Source organism: Notechis scutatus, chromosome 2 (genome assembly GCF_049901735.1).
Source record: "Notechis scutatus isolate UNSWTSFEM ecotype Mainland chromosome 2, rNotScu1.2, whole genome shotgun sequence".
NCBI classification, from domain to species: domain Eukaryota; kingdom Metazoa; phylum Chordata; class Lepidosauria; order Squamata; family Elapidae; genus Notechis; species Notechis scutatus.
The window spans coordinates 151,800,506-151,818,431 of NC_142010.1; the positions used below are offsets into that span (position 1 = coordinate 151,800,506).

Below are 17,926 nucleotides of genomic sequence, written 5' to 3' on the forward strand. Positions count from 1 at the left end.
TAATTGGACTCAACTTTGGGGCAGAAGATATTCTGGTAGCTGAAAAATCAGTTGCTGGTTGGGAAGACTATGGATTTATCTTTGCCTCTCTCAACTTCAGAGACACATCGGACGGTGCTGAACCAGATCCTGCGCCAGTCCACTACCCACCTGGCTGATGGTCCTTTTGCGGTCCTTGTTGATTATATACGTGTGCTGGACTTTGATGTCAAACGGAAGTAGGTTTCAGAGTGGGATAATACTTGGGGTTTCTTCTTTAAAAATAAGGCAGCAGCAGGGAGTGAAAGTATGGCTCCATACTTTCTTTGAGCACTAGGGACAGATTGTTCCATATTGGAACACTTTAATTTCCTACTGCATTTGAATCTTCTTGATATTTTTAATTATCTTAGTTGTTGGGATGAGTGCAAAACAAGTAATAGTAACTTGTTAGACTTTTATTTTGTTGTGGGACAAATATACAACTATTCTTCTGCTTCCCAGATGTGATAAGCAAAAACGTTTTAACCTTTTGGCAGACTGCTGAATTTTTCTGTGCCTAAGAAAACTATGCTTAAGTTAATTTCAGTTTTCTGTGGTCATTGTCGTGAAGACCATCCAGTGGCACAGTAATGCTGCATCCTCAATCGTCCTTTGCAGGTATTTCCGGCAAGAATTGGAAAGGTTGGATGAGGGGCTGAGGAAAGAAGATATGGCTGTGCATGTGCGTCGAGATCACGTCTTTGAAGATTCTTACCGGGAATTGCATCGCAAATCACCTGAAGAAATGAAAAACAGGCTGTAAGCGATATATTCTTGTCCAGTTGCTGAAATTTTGCTATAGCCTGTGGTGAAATTGGTGTCATGGCATACTAATTATTATTAGTTATTTAGGGTTTTTGAATGCTGATACCCAGAAAAAAAGTCATATAAAATAAATGTGTAGTTCAAATTGTTCCTTAAACTAAAGAGATAAGATAGAATTTGGCAGCTTTAATATCTCGCTGCCTCTGACAGTTGCTATTATGTATGTATACTACCTTCCTTCTGCTAGGTACATAGTATTTGAAGGAGAAGAGGGCCAGGATGCTGGAGGCTTGCTTCGTGAGTGGTACATGATAATCTCACGGGAGATGTTTAACCCCATGTATGCGCTTTTCCGCACATCACCCGGTGATCGAGTTACCTACACCATCAATCCTTCTTCCCACTGTAACCCCAACCACCTGAGTTACTTCAAGTTTGTCGGGCGCATTGTGGCAAAGGCAGTGTATGACAATCGGTTACTAGAATGCTACTTCACCCGTTCCTTCTACAAGCATATCCTGGGCAAATCGGTCAGGTAAGTAGTGCATTTGCTGTAAAGCTGTTAAATGAATGGATTGATCTCCTGAGCTTTCCTATCTGGGAGTTGCTTCTAATCCAGCCAGTTGCCTGCAGGTACACAGATATGGAGAGCGAGGATTACCATTTCTACCAGGGACTGGTGTATCTCTTGGAGAATGATGTCTCCACACTGGGCTATGATCTCACGTTCAGCACTGAGGTAACCCCATGTTTAAAGTGGTAGCCTTGTCCTATTTTCTGGTTCAAGCTTTTTAGCACTCTTATGATGCCTTCCCCCCCACCCCCTTCGCCCTGCCAAATAGGTTCAAGAATTTGGTGTATGTGAGGTACGTGACCTCAAGCCCAATGGGGCCAACATTCTGGTGACTGAAGAAAACAAGAAGGAATACGTGCACTTGGTGTGTCAGATGAGAATGACAGGTGGGTCGGGACACAATGGATCTGGGACGGGGCAGGGTCCAAGCCATGTATCTATCAGTTCTTGGGCTTTTTGAAACTTCTGTGCCCAACTAACTGCATGACAGATGGTAAACTTTATATAGAAAATTGCACACAGAGCCAATATGAAAAATAATTGATTTATAGATTGTATTCTGTGGAGAATTAGGGATTAATTAAGGAATAATTTTTCTCATGAAGCATCCTGTTTTCTTCTGGCAGGGGCAATCCGCAAGCAGCTGGCTGCCTTTTTGGAGGGCTTCTATGAGATCATCCCCAAGCGCCTCATCTCCATCTTCACTGAACAGGAGCTGGAGCTTCTAATCTCGGGGCTACCTACCATTGATATTGATGACCTGAAATCCAATACAGAGTATCACAAGTATCAGGCAAACTCCATCCAGGTTAGGCTTTCACTTCCAGGCAGGTGCCTGCTTATCTTGCATCTAGAGAGGCAGTGTTAAGATCTAATTGGGCGGTGGGGTTGTTTAAATATTCCAGAATTCATCATATTATTATCCAGAATTCATCAAACGTTCCAGAATTCGTCATGTTGAAATATTCCAGAATTCCTCCTGTTAAAGCCTCATTGAAACGGGACTAAATTGTCCTTATGTTTATCTTTTTTGGATAGCCTCTTATTTTTTTCCAGAGGATCTAAAATGTTTCATCATCTTTGAACAAAAACAAAACTCCTGACATTGCCCTCCGCTCCTTCCTTCGTTCCTCATAGATCCAGTGGTTCTGGCGAGCACTGCGTTCCTTTGATCAGGCTGACAGAGCAAAGTTCCTGCAGTTCGTCACTGGCACATCCAAGGTGCCCTTGCAGGGCTTTGCTGCCCTAGAGGGCATGAATGGTATCCAGAAATTTCAGATCCACAGAGATGACCGCTCAACGGACAGATTGCCTTCTGCTCACACGTGGTAAGGGGCCAAGTGGGAGTGTTGGATAAAATCCATTATTGGGATGTGTTTTTGTTTCTCAGAATATTCCCAGGTCTTTTTTTTTTTTTTTTTAGTGTTTCCCTCTGCAATAAACTCCTTCATCTAAAAGAAATAGCACTGTTGCAGAATCCAAACCATTAATCAACTTCTGCAAGATCTAGAATTTATTTATTTTTTGGCTACCCTTTTGTGTATTTATATTTATCCCATGACACAGCTACTTAAGAAATTATTTTCCTGCAATATCTGGGGGGAGGTTTTGTTTTGTGGGGGATTTTTATACCACTCCAGTTAATCTCCTACTTAGGTCTGCTGTGCAGCTGAAGGAAAAAAAACAAAAACCAAATGAAGGAAGAATTGGTGATATATGTATATAATCTGAATTGGTAGTGATTAATTTTCAAAAAGGGGAGTGCAGATCCCTAGTGAGAGTTATTGCAAGCAAACAGTGTAGGTGATTGCTGTTCCTTGCCTTCCCTCCTTTAATTACTGTTTTCTTCCACCAGTTTCAACCAGCTGGACCTCCCTGCCTATGAAAGCTATGAGAAACTGCGTCACATGCTGCTACTGGCCATCCAGGAATGCTCAGAGGGCTTTGGCCTGGCATAAGGGTGGCTCCAGCTGCCATATTTTTCTACTGTCAGACTTGGGGAGCAACGGGAGGGAGTGGAACCGAGTGATGCTCCTCCTCCTTTTCCAACCACCTGTGTGTGTGTGCGTGCCCTGCTGCCCCCTTACTGAAGAGAGCCACAGAACCCCAGCCGTCATTGGAGGCGGAGCAGGGTGGGGTGCAACCCGGAGAGAAAAAGACAAATTATATATACAAATATATATATATTTTTTGGTTTAGTTTGCATTTCTTAATTTGTGCTTGGAATGTGTTGATTAGGCGGCGGGAGGGAGCATTTGGATTCTTTTGTTGGTCTCTTTCCTTGGCACCCATTTGCTGCTGGAAGGGAACCTAAGGTTTAAAAAAATTCCAAAAAAGGAAAAAAAATAAAAGCCCACTCTTGATAAGATTGTTTGTGCCTGTATTCATTCAGGAGGAGGGATGAAAATTGAAAGAAACAGTGGGCTTTGCCAGGAAAAAAAAGTCTTTGATAGTTACCACAACAAAAATGCAGTTTCTTGATTTTTATGTGAAGATAAGGTTATATAATAAAAAATTGGAAGTCCTTAATAGGGGAAAAAGCAGATTGCGTACGGTGAGATTATTGAACTAGCATGCCATATGGCTTTCTGAGTAATCAGTGATGCTTTAATTTGCAGTACACATGATGGAGAAAGAAACTGACTTAGAAAAATCCAGGTTGACAAGACTGCTATCTTGTATGCTGTGGCTAAAATTCTCTGCTCTCTCTCTCTCTCTCATGCACATTTATTACACAACCCATGCCATTCCCCCCCTCCCCCCCAAAATTGATTTATCTACTGCTGCAGTGGAAATCACAATAACTTCTCAAAATTGCACTGAATTTGAAGGTCTTTCTATTGTGATTGGGGGGGGGGGGGTTTAAACCTTCCTCAGGATTCCTGCACCATTTACACTGTATTGCTTATTATTTGAGAACTAAAAGGAATTGCTAAGCACGGGAAGGCAAATGTTCAAAACATCTGGACAGTAACCCCTGAAGTGAGTTTTCATGATCCATGCCTGCTCTTGATTCATTGAAAAGATCCTCAGAATTTGAAAACTTGATGGCTGTAGTGAGAGGCCAGGAGAGTCACAGACTGAACATAACAACGTATGCTGTTTCTCCGTCGAAAAGTCGGAGAAAAATCTCCTCCTAAGCAACTGCATTATAAATTGGGGCAGGGGTGGGGAGATGTAGTTTTTTTTTCCAGGAAGAATAAATTGGAAATAGTGTTTTTCTGCACAACATGAACATTTCAATACGAGTTTGCACAGATTTGTAAGATAACATATAATTGAGCTTAAAGAAATATATTTAGCAATACTCACGTCACTAAATACAGCCTTTGATTTGTGCGTACTCTTTTTAGATGGAATTGCCTATATGCAGTTTGGAATTTCTGCATGACTAATGTGTGATCTGATCACTGATTTATAACTACCTCCAAGGCTTATGAAGGATTTTGAATTTTTCTAATTGTGCCTCTGCTCCCTTTAGACCAAGGGTGTCAAACTCGCATCGTCACATGACATATCACAATTTTTTTCCCCCTTTGCTAAACCAGGTGTGGACATGGCCAGCGCATGACGCATCCAGGCTGTGGGCCGCGTGTGTTTCACAGCCCTGCTTTAGACTGTTGGCTTCTTAGCTCCTTGTGTTTTTCTTTCACTATTTCACTATTCATTGACCTCAGAGATGGATTAACCCAAATCTATCTTTAATTCCAGTTCTCTATGAATATCAGATCAGATCAGGCCCTTCCTTTCCTTATTCTTTGCAAGAATTTCAACAATCGGCTGGCATCAAATAAGTCACCTGAAATTGACCAGTGGGTCACAGTGCTATTTGCCTACTCCAGTTTTATTTTAAGCATGCTGGCCTATTACAGTCAGACTCTCTCCTTTCGCTGAGAGAATAGGATAGTATCAATATATAGTTAGTGGGAAGAAGAGATTGAGTAACGGTCTTAGTAACAGGAGGAGAAAACGGTTTTGTGTGCATTTGTAGGAGGGGGCTTGTGTGTGAGAATATGTGCATACATTCAGAAGTCAATTTACAGACATGGTCTTAATTTAAAAGATAATTTTATTCAGTGCTTTGTTTTCTGAAAATTGCCCTTACTTGATGTTGGCCAGTAATAAAGTTGGGCATTCCAGCTCTATTACGTATAGAAGGGAGTGTGCACAATCGAAGCCCCCAGGCTATATGAACTTAACAAAAGCCTTGAATGCAGCCCCCATGGGTCTTCCAAAAATTGTCAACAATTTATGTTCAAGGTGACCGAAACTTGGGAGTAACATAGTATGTCTTCTCTGTGAATTACAGTACAATATAGATGATTCTTCCTTTCTTCTGAGTGGTTATTGGCTCAAAGTCACCATTCATTTTGTTGTCTTGTTAAGACATTTTTTAATCTTAGTTTCTCTGGTCCTAGTATCACACTAACCACTATATCTCCCACATAAAATGATTTCACAGATCATGGTGTGCTGTGGCTTAACAGCAGAAGGAATACAGGCACAATGGCTGTATTCCTATACTCATGCTATGCCCAAAACAAAGCCTTATATGGCCTAATGAGATTTCAAATAAGTCCTAGCTTAGCAACAGAGTGCAGACAGCACTAGATCAAAGGAAGAGGGCATGCTCTAAACAAAATGCATAAGATGTTTCAAATGTTTGTCAGTTGGAAGAGCTGACAGCCCAAGTTCAAGAGCCGAGCTCAACACAACAGGGTGAGTTCCTGTTACTTGCCCTGGCTCCTGACCACCTAGCAGTCCAAAAACATGCATATGCAAGTAGATTAATAGGTACCACTTTGGTGGGACGGTAACAACGTTCTATGCACCTTTGCCACATGACAATGGAAATTGTCTTCACTGGCTCTCGATCAAGAAACATGATCCCTGTGCCATAAAATCTGAGACAACTGACAGGAAAAGCTTTACCTTTTTTATCTTACCAACAACTACTAAACTACTGTGTTTAGTTATGGCAGTATGTTAACGACAGACAATTCTGGGTATACATGAGTTGGTTAAAGCCGTTTGATCAGTTTACAGCTGAGATGAGATAGTTCCAGAAGACTCAGCCTTTTTCTGACTTCTGGGAAACGTCCGTTTCCTCTGGACTTGGTATCAAGGATCAGGTTCAAAATACCATTTCCATGTTTGGGGTATGCCAAGTTTATTTATGCTAACATCATGTTTGGCCCAATTGAGCATCCATACTCCTAACAGTAGCACTAAAAATGCAAATATCTTATTTGTTTGATTTTTATTTTGCCTTTTTAACTCAAAGTGCCAAACATACCCAATACTCCAGCCTCCTATTTTCATCACAACAACCACCTATGAGATGTGCTGGGCTGCATGGAAAAGACCAGCTGACTTTCATGCCTAAGGCAGGACTCGAACTCTCAGTCTCCCGGTTTCTAGGCCCCTACCCTAACCACTACATGAAACTGGCTCTCTAATGCTGCTCTCATACCTGAACTTGGTTCCAGTTACTGTAACAGTGCCTAAAATACTTCTTTAAACTCTTTTTAAGCTAATTATCCATAAACCTAGATATCTAACAGCTGCTAAGGTGACTTGGACGTTCATAATGCACTACCAGGGTTTTTAAGTTTTAACTATTACGTTTTTCATAACCTACCTAAGAATGGAGGTGGGGAACAAAACTGGACAAATGGGGAGAGGGACCTTAAGGAGCCAGGAAGGCATGATGTCATACCTGCAAAGGGGAATACATCCAGCTGACCTTGGATGCAACTCTAAAGGAGCACAATTTTTTCTTCTTCTTAGCATTTTCTCACAAGTGCAGGGTCTGTTTCTTTAATCCCTGTTCTCTCCCCCTCAGTCCTTCCTAAGATCTAGCACTGGTCATCCTTTCAGGACTGGTTTAATATTTATATATGACGGTAGTTTTCTTCCTGCAGAACAGGATACTGGTGGATCTTTAGTCTCTCAAATTCATAAGACAGCTCTGAAATATCGCTGCTTTTCAGTCCAGCCCTTGGCCCGAATTTCTTGAAGGTTAAATAAGGGAGGAATGGTATATCTTACATATGCTACCCCTGGTCTCTTCCCAGGAAGGGTGGGATATTAATGTGAGAAATCTAGGAATAAGGTAAATCCTGTTCAATTTGCTCAGGCCAGTGTTTCTCAATCTTGATAACTGGGGAATTCTGGAAGTTGGAGTCCAAGTATTGCAAACACTTACTTAGACTAAAGTGAAACTGGCAGAAACACCTTTTAAAATTCATGTTTTTAAAAATACAGCTCTAAGCAGAAAAGTGGCAGTTGGTTGCAGGATGGAGTGAAAATGTCCGTTCTAGCCATTTATCAGCAACAATAAGAAACCATATCTTATGAGGAAACATAAATTAGCCATTGTAAAATGAATAGCAATTACCAGCCACAAAATGTGAACATAACAAACCTCAGTGTTGTTGAGTAGCCCAGTCTTCAAGTCTATTATTTATTTCCTATCAAAAGCTGACAACAAAATGTTACTAACTTAACCAATGCAATGATTCACTTAACAACTCTGGCGAGAAAAGTCATAAAATGGCAAACTCACTTAACAACTTAGCAATACAAATTTTGGATTCAATTGTGGTCATAACTTGAGGACTACCTGTATTTCCCTGCATTTTCTAAGTGGAGTCAGGCCTTGAAATTTTCTGCCATTCTGCCATCAAGTTAATGTGCAAGCCTGGCTTTCCTCACTCGCCTCACGCCATTCCTATGTTCCACACAATATAGCGACAGTACAGAGATGCTCTAGAAAACATCTTTAAACCATAGACAGCTATGCCTCATTAAGACTGGGAGATGGAATGTGCAGCTTTGGATAGGCCTTGGTTGTAATAGTGCGGAGGCCTGAAAATATACATGCCATGCATATTCTGATTTTTAGAGCCATGGTGGTGCAGTGGTTAGAATGCAGTACTGCAGGGCTAACTCATTGCTCACTCCAGGAGTTCAATTCTGTGCGGCTCAAAGTTGATTCGGCCTTCCATCCTTCTGAGGTCGGTAAAATGAGGGCCCAGATTGTTGGGGGCAATAGGCTGACTCTGTAAATCGCTTAGAGAGGGCTGTAAAAGCATTGTGAAGCAGTATACAAGTCTAAGTGCTATTGCTATTTAGAAGGGGGGAGGTGTCTGTGTGTGTGTTTGAGGGCTGCTGTTTTTAATAAGTAATCAAACTAATAACCGCAAAGTGTGAGGCTATATTTATACATAGCCTTTTCTGTCCATACTGAAGGACCATCCAGTTGACTTGAATTTCTGCCATGGTTAATACTCCTCCGCACAGCTAACTTTACTATTCCACGTTTACATTGTAAAGAACTGGTGTGAACCTTCAAACAAAGCATTTGATAACTCAAGATTAGCCCAGGACTGTTTTTCCAACAGAACAGCACAATTTTTTCAAAAGTGGAAAAAAATTCATGTCAAGAAGTATCCTAGGAGATATAGTATAACCAAAGAACTACTTAAAGCAGAAAGGAAATGAGGATATAGCTTTCCATTGATGACATTTCTTATTTGCCTTTTTACAGTATAAAGGTGTATTGATATACAATATATTGCATGTACATATATGCAAGAGAGTTGCCAAATGGCCAGAAAAGCAACGATTATCATTTTGCGGCTACAAAAAGGTTGAAATACCTACACTTCAATAGATTAAGTAGCTGTTTCAGACATTGAGTCTGGCTAAAAGATGGCAACCCTGGATGACCGTTAACAACACTGTAGTCCTCTAAATAAGTATCTAAACAATGTACCAAGAGACTGTAAAATAGGGAACTTGGAAGCTGACCTTACAATATACATTATTTCACTAATGCATTTGGAAAACGTATTGTGCTTTATAGAATTCAGCTGACTCTGAAACAGCTAGTATCTTGGAAGAAACGTGGTCTGAGAAAATAAGTAGAACTTTGGCCTAGCTGATAACACTAGAAAAATACAATCTGTCACAATTAACTATGTGTCTTGGGAAAAACCCACATACCCTCATGTATTCCTAGCCAATGAAAACACCCGGCCAAAATCTGGAGAAGATTGTCAGTGAATCCAGCAAAAGCATGCTTATTTAATTCTACTCTATTTCATGTATTAACAACAAGCCAGATGACTCTTCTTTTAAATTAGCAATGTCCCTTGCTTGGCATCACAGCAGAACCATATATCACATAATTAACTCCTAATTTTACAACACCATAAAATATAAAGTCATAGATATAGACAATATATAGATATAGATATAGATATAGATATAGAGATAGAGATAGAGATATATAGATATAGATATAGATATAGATATAGGTATAGGTATAGGTATAGGTATAGATAGATAGATAGATAGATGATAGATAGATAGATAGATAGATAGATAGATAGATAGATAGATAGATAGATAGATATGGTAATGGGATGGTGTAGACCAGGACAGGTCAAACATGCGGCCCATGGGCTAGATCCAGCCCACAATAGGCCTAGAGGTTCCTACTGGACTGTCCTGGAGACAGCGAGGGACCGGCCCATGCCGCCTAGCCCACCCGCCCAGTCAGCCACAACGACCAGGCCATGCCCACTCAGCCCCCCAAAGGCAAACAAAATCTTGATACAGCCCACAAGTTTGACACCACTGGTGTAGGCAGAAGAATGAATTATATGCCAGTAATAGGAACACCCTTGAAATAAAAATGTAGATAAGGAAATGCAGTTTAGAGCTAGAGGTTACCAGAGGACTGGCACTGGCAGAAGGACAAAATGATGTTGGAGCTCCACATAGCTGAGGTCACAAATTAATCATTTGTGAGCTCGAAGGTTCCATCCTGGAGTGCTCAGCTTTTCCCACACCTTCTTCTGTCAAAGAAAGAAAGGATGGACCATCTCCTCGGGCTCTGTACCTTCTTCCCACTGTTTCTGCCCTCCTTCTCCAACTGTAAGCAACAATATTCTTGAGTCTTGTTTCCCAAGACTAGGAAGAGAGGAAGGTTTTGTGGAAAAAATAAACTCAGAGCATGTTGGGATGAACTGGTATATTTGAAAAGGAAGATGCAAGTATGGGCACTAAGTTGATGGCAATAAACTCTTGCTTAGAGATCAATATTCCATTAAAAGCAGAATTTTAAAACCAAATGGTACCAGTGGTAGCAGGCGGTATGGAAGCATTACCAACACCTTACTGTGGCTTACCTGCACATTATTGAAAGAGGAAGTGTAGCATTTATTTATTCATTTTATATAACCACCCATCTCACATATATGACTCTGAGTGGCTCGCACATTTAAAGACAGCATTGCTTTACATGAGATGTTAGCTCATGGTTTGGAGATTTGAAGAATGATTGAAGGGGTGTTACCCGGTTCACTCTTTGTCAACTGAATAACCAGCACATTGACAAGACCTGGAGCATTTATTACCCTGTAGCATGGAAATCTAAGATGGGAGTTTATTGCTTTGTGTAGTCAATATATTATGAGTGTTACAGTATGCATCTCCCAGCTGACTGGATTTGGGTAAGGCAGCTTTTGGGTTAAAAGTTTTACCTGGCATAGATCAAGGTGAATAGGCTGAGATCAAACTAGGCGTTGGTTGCATTTGTGGCATATTGGCCACAATGTCCCCAAACTAACCAATACTCTTTTTCCTGTTAGAAGGGAACCTTATGTACACCATAGGTAGAAAAATGCTGGTAACCTAGTTATCTCTTCTATGTCTTACTAAAAAAATCTGAAGCGTGAAAGCCTTAATTGACCAAAGCCATGATAGGCAAATGGAAATCCTATCTCTGATGCCTTTTTTCCACCTTATTGGTTGTCTCTCATTTCCTTTGTACTACTTACATTTCCGCTCTTTTGAGTAAAGTTGCGTACCCAAAAGGGAATAATGTGTTGGGTCTGTATACTTGTATGAATTTCGTTGGCAGTTTGTGGCCTTCAGTACCCAGATCCCAAGTTGGATAAAGCTAACATGAACTCTGAATTCAATGGAGCCACAGAAGCCCCATGGCTCGTGAACATCTATGGAAATGGCCAGAGATGCCAAGGAGTTATCCTGAGCAGCTTGTGGGTCCTGACAGCAGCCAACTGCTTCTTGTTGATGTGAGTATTGACAGAGTTGGAAGCCATTTTTTTTTTCTCCAACTCTGTCCTTAGAATGGGTGACTCAGCTGAAGAAGGTAATACTTAACATCTTCCAATCTAATCAGAAGGTCCTGCGGTTGGGGATTACAGAACCAAATCCCTGGGTTGGATTAAAACATGCCATTATGATCCTGAAGATGAAACTCAAATACTCTGGCCACCTAATGAGAAGGAAGGACTCACTGGAGAAGAGCCTAATGCTGGGAACGATTGAGGGCAATAGAAGAAGAAGGGGACCACAGAGAATGAGGTGACTGGAGGGAGTCACTGAAGCAATAGGCATGAGCTAAAATTGACTCCAAAAGATGGTAGAGGCCAGGAAGGCTGGGAGGAATGTTGTCCATGGGGTCGCAATCAAAGGTGGTATTCAGCCAGTTCTGACAGGTTCTGGAGAACCGGGAGCAGACATTTTGAGTAGTTCAGAGAGCAGGTAAATACCACCTCTGGTTGGCCCCGCCCCCATCTATTCTCTGCCTCCCGAGTCCCAGCTGAGCAGCTGGGTCTTCTTTTGTTGCCCTGCACAGGAGAACGGAGCTGGAAATCAGGTTAGTGGGGTGAGGAGGGAATGGGTACAGTAGCCTTCCCCTGCCGTGCCCACCAAGCCAAGCTACGCCCACAGAACCAGTAGGAAAAAAAATGGAATACCACCACTGGTTGCGATGGGTCGGACACAACTTCACAATTAACAACAAAAATCTTTGCCTTGAAGGAATCCGAGCCAAGTAGAGTTGATCGGGTCTCCTGGGCATGTCTCCACCAAGGCAGTGAGTCGGTTTCTGCTCCATCGGGGCTTCAGTTCCTGGAATACAGCACCCAATAATGACCTGGGTCTCATCTTGCTTGCCCAGCCGGTTGATTTAACAGCAAAAGACATGTGGCCAGCTTGTATTCCTCAGGAAGAAAAACCATATAACACCCAGGAGGAATGTAGGATTTTCGAACGAGGCCAAGACGGTGAGTTTAGACATGCTCTACCATGCTTTAGGACCCAGGAGACTATTTATTTAGCAAACTGATCTAGGGCTATGGGTCAAAGGTATCAGCATAAAGGTCATGTTGGGTTTTCTTAGCATAGCCTAGCAGACTATAAAATGGATTTAGTCTGGCACATCTGTGAGAAATACTATAAAAGCAGAGAAGCTGGTATTACAGCCAGAGTATAGCATACTGAGATAATTAATTAATTTTTACCACCCTTGTGGCTATGGGAATATTTTAAAATATATACTGAGAAGCTGGAGGAGAGCACAAGCAGTTCTTTCAGCATTCAAGAATACGAGATTTCAAAACTTGTTCGCCTATTCTAAATCCACATTCCTGCATATATAGACTGAGACGAAAGAAGCTTCGGGCTGAATGAGCCTCATGCTATGAGTTAGACTAGTTGAGAACCTTCTCTCCTTCTCCACAGGATCAATGAGATGGTTCCTAAAGGAGACAATGGTGGAGGCCTTGAGCATAGCTGACTGTTCCAAGCATTGGCCGAACACTACAGAAGGCAGGAACTTATGCGTGGTAAAAAAAGATTCTCCCAAACTCACAACTTGCAAGGTAACCCAAACAAATGGATTCCTTTCAGGGGTGGGATTCTACCAGTTCGCACCTATTCGCTAGAACCAGTTGTTAACATTCTAAGCAGTTCGGAGAACCGGTTGTTAGAAGAAATTATTGGCCTAATCCTGTAAGGAAGGCAGGAAGGAAACATTCTGGTGTTGCTTACAGAAACTGCTTCTCCGTTAACCCTTATTACATTCTTGGCAGGACTAGACTTCCTGTCTCAGGAACCTCTCTGGAGTTTTTTTTCCCCTCCTTTGCTGGTACTTTGCTTGTGTGGAGTGACCATTCAAAGTTACAATGGCATTGAAAAAAGTGACCTATGACCATTTTTCACACTTACGACTGTTGCAGCATCCCCACAGTCATGAGAGGCCAGGCGAGGAGATGCGTGCCTCGATGTGAGTGATATTGAGTTGGCCACGCCCAGCCAATAACATGACCACCAAGCCATGTCCACCCAGTCACATGACCACCAAACCACGCCCACCATCTAAGCCACGCCCACATAACTGGTTGTTAAAAAATTTGAATCCCACCACGGATTCCTTTGGACTGTAAACGTGGGGGGGGGAAATGTTTCCTCTTTGATTTTCAGCACATTTTACTCCTTTTTGAATTTTCCACTGTTCTATCTTCTAGTCCAGGGTTGTCAAACTCAAGGCCGGCCAACTGGCCCATGGGGTGCTTAGATCTGGCCCACAGGGCTGCCCTGGAAACAGCAAAGGACTTGTGCACGGTGCCTCTGCCAGTGAAAAGGGAACTTGGGAGAGCTGCGCACAGCCCTCCCAGGCTCTGTTTTTGCTGGCAGAGGCCATCGCGGTTGAAAACAGAGCCTCGACAAGTAATGTCAAGCTGGCCACGCCCACCCTGGCCATGCCCCCCACATCCCCCTGAGGTTAAACACAAACTTGATGCGGCCCTCAGTTAAATTGAGTTTGACACCCATGTTTTATGGCATAAGGAAACTCATCACTATTATTTCAAAGGGTAAGGGAGGCCCTCTTCATATACTTCCAGCACTAGTTTCACTTTTCTAGGTCCAGAGTCATTCTGAATCACCGCATCTATTATCTACGCTTACAGAGGCAGCTGGGATTTGACAAGCAAATAATCCTCTATCTGACATCAGGAGAAACATACAGAATATAGCAAAAGTTATGTAATGTTGCAGAATACAGAGCCATTACGGCGTTCATTGGCAGAATTCCTTATTTAACTTATTTAAATAACTTATTTGGCCACTCAATTCATTGCCAACAAGTCTGGATGATGTACAGGAATTAAAACTAACAATAGTTACATCAGTAATCCAAGTAATAAATGTCCAAGGTCTCTGTCACACATTAAGAAAAACCCCAATTTCAACTTTCAGTAGGAAAAAAAAAACCCCAATGAAAACCAATCAATAAGGAGGTGCTTGCTTAACCTCCCAGCCCAAATGCCTGGAGGGATATTACTCTTAGGAAAGCCTAGCCAAGTTTGGAGCATCCACATCTCAGATATGCAGAATTTCTCAGATATTCCACCAGCAGGGATATTCTAATATTTTATATTTGTAGTATCCAAATTTTAGGATTTGACTCCATGGTCATCTTGGTGGTTTGATTCTCATGCCCTCTCCTCTTTTCAGGTGCCAGTGGGCAGTCCTGTGATCTGTCATGATCCATTTACTTGGGAATGGGAGGTGACGGGCCTCGTAAGCCAGAGCTTGCACAACTGCACCATCCCTATCCTGGCTTCTCAGCTTTTACCCCATATACAGTGGCTGAAGCAAGTGGGAGCCTTAGAGAATTCTCTCCAGCCAGAAGATAAATTACCTTCAGCAGCTGGACAGCAGCAACCGGTAACATTATTGGGACCAGCTACAGTTCAAACACCATCGGCAACTCTCCAAGTGCCTGTAATACTTCCAGCTGCAAAACAAATATTTAAACTGCTATCATTAGAAACAGCCATAACAGCCTCACTACCTCCAGTGCGAGCAATCACAACAGCCACCCCTAAATTGTCATCAACCAATCTGCCATCACTGGAAGCAACTATAGCAGCTACCACTGCATCTCCATTGACCAAACCTCCAACACTGGAAATAATCGCCATAGCTGAAGCAAGCAAGCTACCGTCAGTGGAAACAACTACAGCCACTGTTATTGAATTGTCATCAACTGATCTGCCATCACTGGAAGCAACTATGGCAGCCACCACTGCATCTCCATTGACCAAACCTCCAACACTGGAAATAATCGCCATAGCTGAAGCAAGCAAGCTACCGTCAGTGGAAACAACTACAGCCACTGTTATTGAATTGTCATCAACTGATCTGCCATCACTGGAAGCAACTATGGCAGCCACCACTGCATCTCCATTGACCAAACCTCCAACACTGGAAATAATCGCCATAGCTGAAGCAAGCAAGCTACCGTCAGTGGAAACAACTACAGCCACTGTTATTGAATTGTCATCAACTGATCTGCCATTACAGAAAGCAACTACGGCGGCCACCACTGCATCTCCATTGACCAAACTTCCAACACTGGAAATAATCGCCATAACTGAAGCAATTAAACTAGTGTCAATGGAAACAACTACAACCACCATCACTAAATCGCCATCAACCAGTCTGCCATCACTAGGAGCAACCACAGCAGCCACCACTGCATCTCCACCATCCAATCCTCCAGCAGTGGGAACAATCACAACAACTGAAGCACCATCAGTAGAAAAAAACATGACAACAAGGCTCTCATTAAACCAAACTGCAAAGCAACTCAGTGCAGTGTCTTCAACAACTAATATTTCTATTTCTCATTCTTCAAAAGCAGCAAATCCTGCCCAAGGGACTAATAATGTAAATCTTACAACAGCCCATAAATCATCACCTACAACATCTGCATCCTTCTCCTCAGCCACAAAACCACAGCATGGGGCACCAACAAGTTCTGGACGTTTGCCACAGGAAACATCTTCCATCTCAGTTCAGACTACTACTGCTGAGATGGCATCAACCAAATTTTCCTTCACACCTACACAGCAGTCATCTGTAACTTCCATGACGTCAACTCAGTCGTCACCTGTTGTCTCTCCCGTGAACAAAAGGAGCTCTGCAACAATGAGAACAACAAAATCCTTTTCTCAAACCCCAAAGCAGCAGAATAGAAAACCTCACCTGTCATCACAGGCAACATCTTCAATCACCAGTAAACCATCTGCCAGGGCCACACAAACTTTGGAAGCATCCACTACCAGGGATTCACTCCAAACTTCATTAATTAACAACCATCACCATATAGTAATAACACCACCTACCTACTCGAGGCAGTCTAAAGCTTTGTCATCGCCAGGCACAAGATAGGGCTTCTTCCACAGCTCTACTAGCCACACTTGAAATTTCTGTCTGCTGGTTTTATGGGACTACGCCACAGGAGAAACCAGGAAGAAGACCTTTCTCTTGGTTCTGCTCTGGCATGTCTTCCCAACACACTAAAGTAATTCCCATCTTGCAAAATGCTTTGAGCAGATAACTTGAGTGCCCAGATATAAATGGCACGAATCAGCAGCCCCCATGCCTATAAGCAGGATGGCAGTTCGCATGGATCACAAAATTGATGAATAATGTGGCCAAAAACTTCTATATTCTTTTTCCTCTCAAAATCTGGGGCTTCCCTGTGATCAATCTTTCCTGACTCCAATCTGCCAGCCCTTCGGAGTAGAATAAGGTTACAGTAAATTGACTCATTCCAGATCATTGACAGAGAATCTGAAATCTGAAGATTGGCTGATTTTTTTTTTCTAATATGTTGTCTTTTCCCCTTGATATGTAGGCTGAAGCCTGGTTTTGTTTAATTTCTTATAATTTATTTCTTTTCAAAATTATTAAAAAGTGTTTAAGCCTTACCTGTTGCATTAAAAAGTAATTCTTGTTCAATTGTACATGCCTCATTATTATTTCAGCTAACAATGATTTTGGACTATTTAACTATTTTTGTCTGATTTCAAAGGAACTAAATCATTTGCCTAGGGATAATGCAAAAATCCTTTTCCAATTTGTTGCATAGTTCTGCTGCTATCAATATGTTAATTATTAATAATTTTACTCGGCAAAATATTAAGCAGTTGATTCTTGCGCCCGAGTGACCTCATAAGCTAAGATTGAGTCTCACTTGTAGGATAGAGACAGAGGCCCTGAACTACTTGGAGTTTACAATTGAACCATAATATCATGGTACCTCACTTTTTTCTCTTGATCATATAATAAAGTTATCCTGGTAACCCTAGTCCAGTGATGGCTAACCTTTTCAGCTTGGTGTGTTGAAAATCGGGGAAAAGTGTAGCCTTCCTCGGGTCGTGTGTCACTTCAAGAAATATCAATAATTTGGTTTATGACGGACTGGGCTGGGGTGATCACACAGGGCTGTGAAACTCGTCTCCCTGGTCTCAGGGCTGCAGGTGCAGGATGTGGGGATCGGAAGGCCACCTTACAGGGCTGTGAACCTCATGGATCTCCTTTCCTCCTGTAGCGTTCCTGAGGTAATGAAACTGACCAACCTCAGTTTATGGCGGTTAAAACTGGTTCTCTGCTGCAAAGATCTTGCGGCAGCGGTGACACCACGCCTCCACGCAACAAGCAGGGAGCAGGGATTGGAGCAGAGCACAGGCAGCCTCTAAATGTGCAGGTTTTCCCCACACCAACAGGCGTGTCAGTCAAAGTGCCTTGGCATGTCACGAGTGACACGCGTGTCATAGGTTAGCCATCACTGCCTCGTCCAAAGCCAACAACAGAAATGTAAATAGTCTTGTAGCATCATTTCTTGTGCTGCAAAAGTAGCTTCCCCTGTTAAATCTCCAATGATTGCACCAC

At 42.2% G+C, this 17,926-nt stretch overlaps 2 protein-coding genes across 15 annotated transcripts in view; both read left to right on the forward strand.

Annotated features, from left to right (window-relative positions):
* The window catches only part of HUWE1 (HECT, UBA and WWE domain containing E3 ubiquitin protein ligase 1), a 117,769-nt gene extending 114,043 nt beyond the window's left edge, over positions 1-3,726 (forward strand). For 13 of the 14 annotated variants that reach the window (XM_026676266.2, XM_087956786.1, XM_087956783.1 and 10 more), the window contains 8 exons: positions 101-218; positions 640-780; positions 1,034-1,321; positions 1,420-1,525; positions 1,629-1,746; positions 1,987-2,168; positions 2,498-2,688; positions 3,216-3,726. In XM_026676266.2, coding sequence (XP_026532051.1) covers positions 101-218; positions 640-780; positions 1,034-1,321; positions 1,420-1,525; positions 1,629-1,746; positions 1,987-2,168; positions 2,498-2,688; positions 3,216-3,318 — 1,247 coding nt within the window. In that variant the 3' untranslated portion in view covers positions 3,319-3,726. The remainder of the gene's footprint in view (positions 1-100; positions 219-639; positions 781-1,033; positions 1,322-1,419; positions 1,526-1,628; positions 1,747-1,986; positions 2,169-2,497; positions 2,689-3,215) is intronic. The other variant, XM_087956794.1, reaches the window with a different exon arrangement.
* A 6,328-nt stretch (positions 3,727-10,054) lies between these two features.
* LOC113417803 (uncharacterized) lies at positions 10,055-16,993 on the forward strand. Its single transcript, XM_087956782.1, has 4 exons — positions 10,055-11,469; positions 12,221-12,465; positions 12,923-13,062; positions 14,699-16,993. The coding sequence occupies exons 1-4, from the start codon at positions 11,339-11,341 to the stop codon at positions 16,418-16,420; spliced, it is 2,238 nt and encodes a 745-aa protein (XP_087812908.1). The 5' UTR covers positions 10,055-11,338; the 3' UTR covers positions 16,421-16,993.
* Positions 16,994-17,926: the final 933 nt, after the last annotated feature.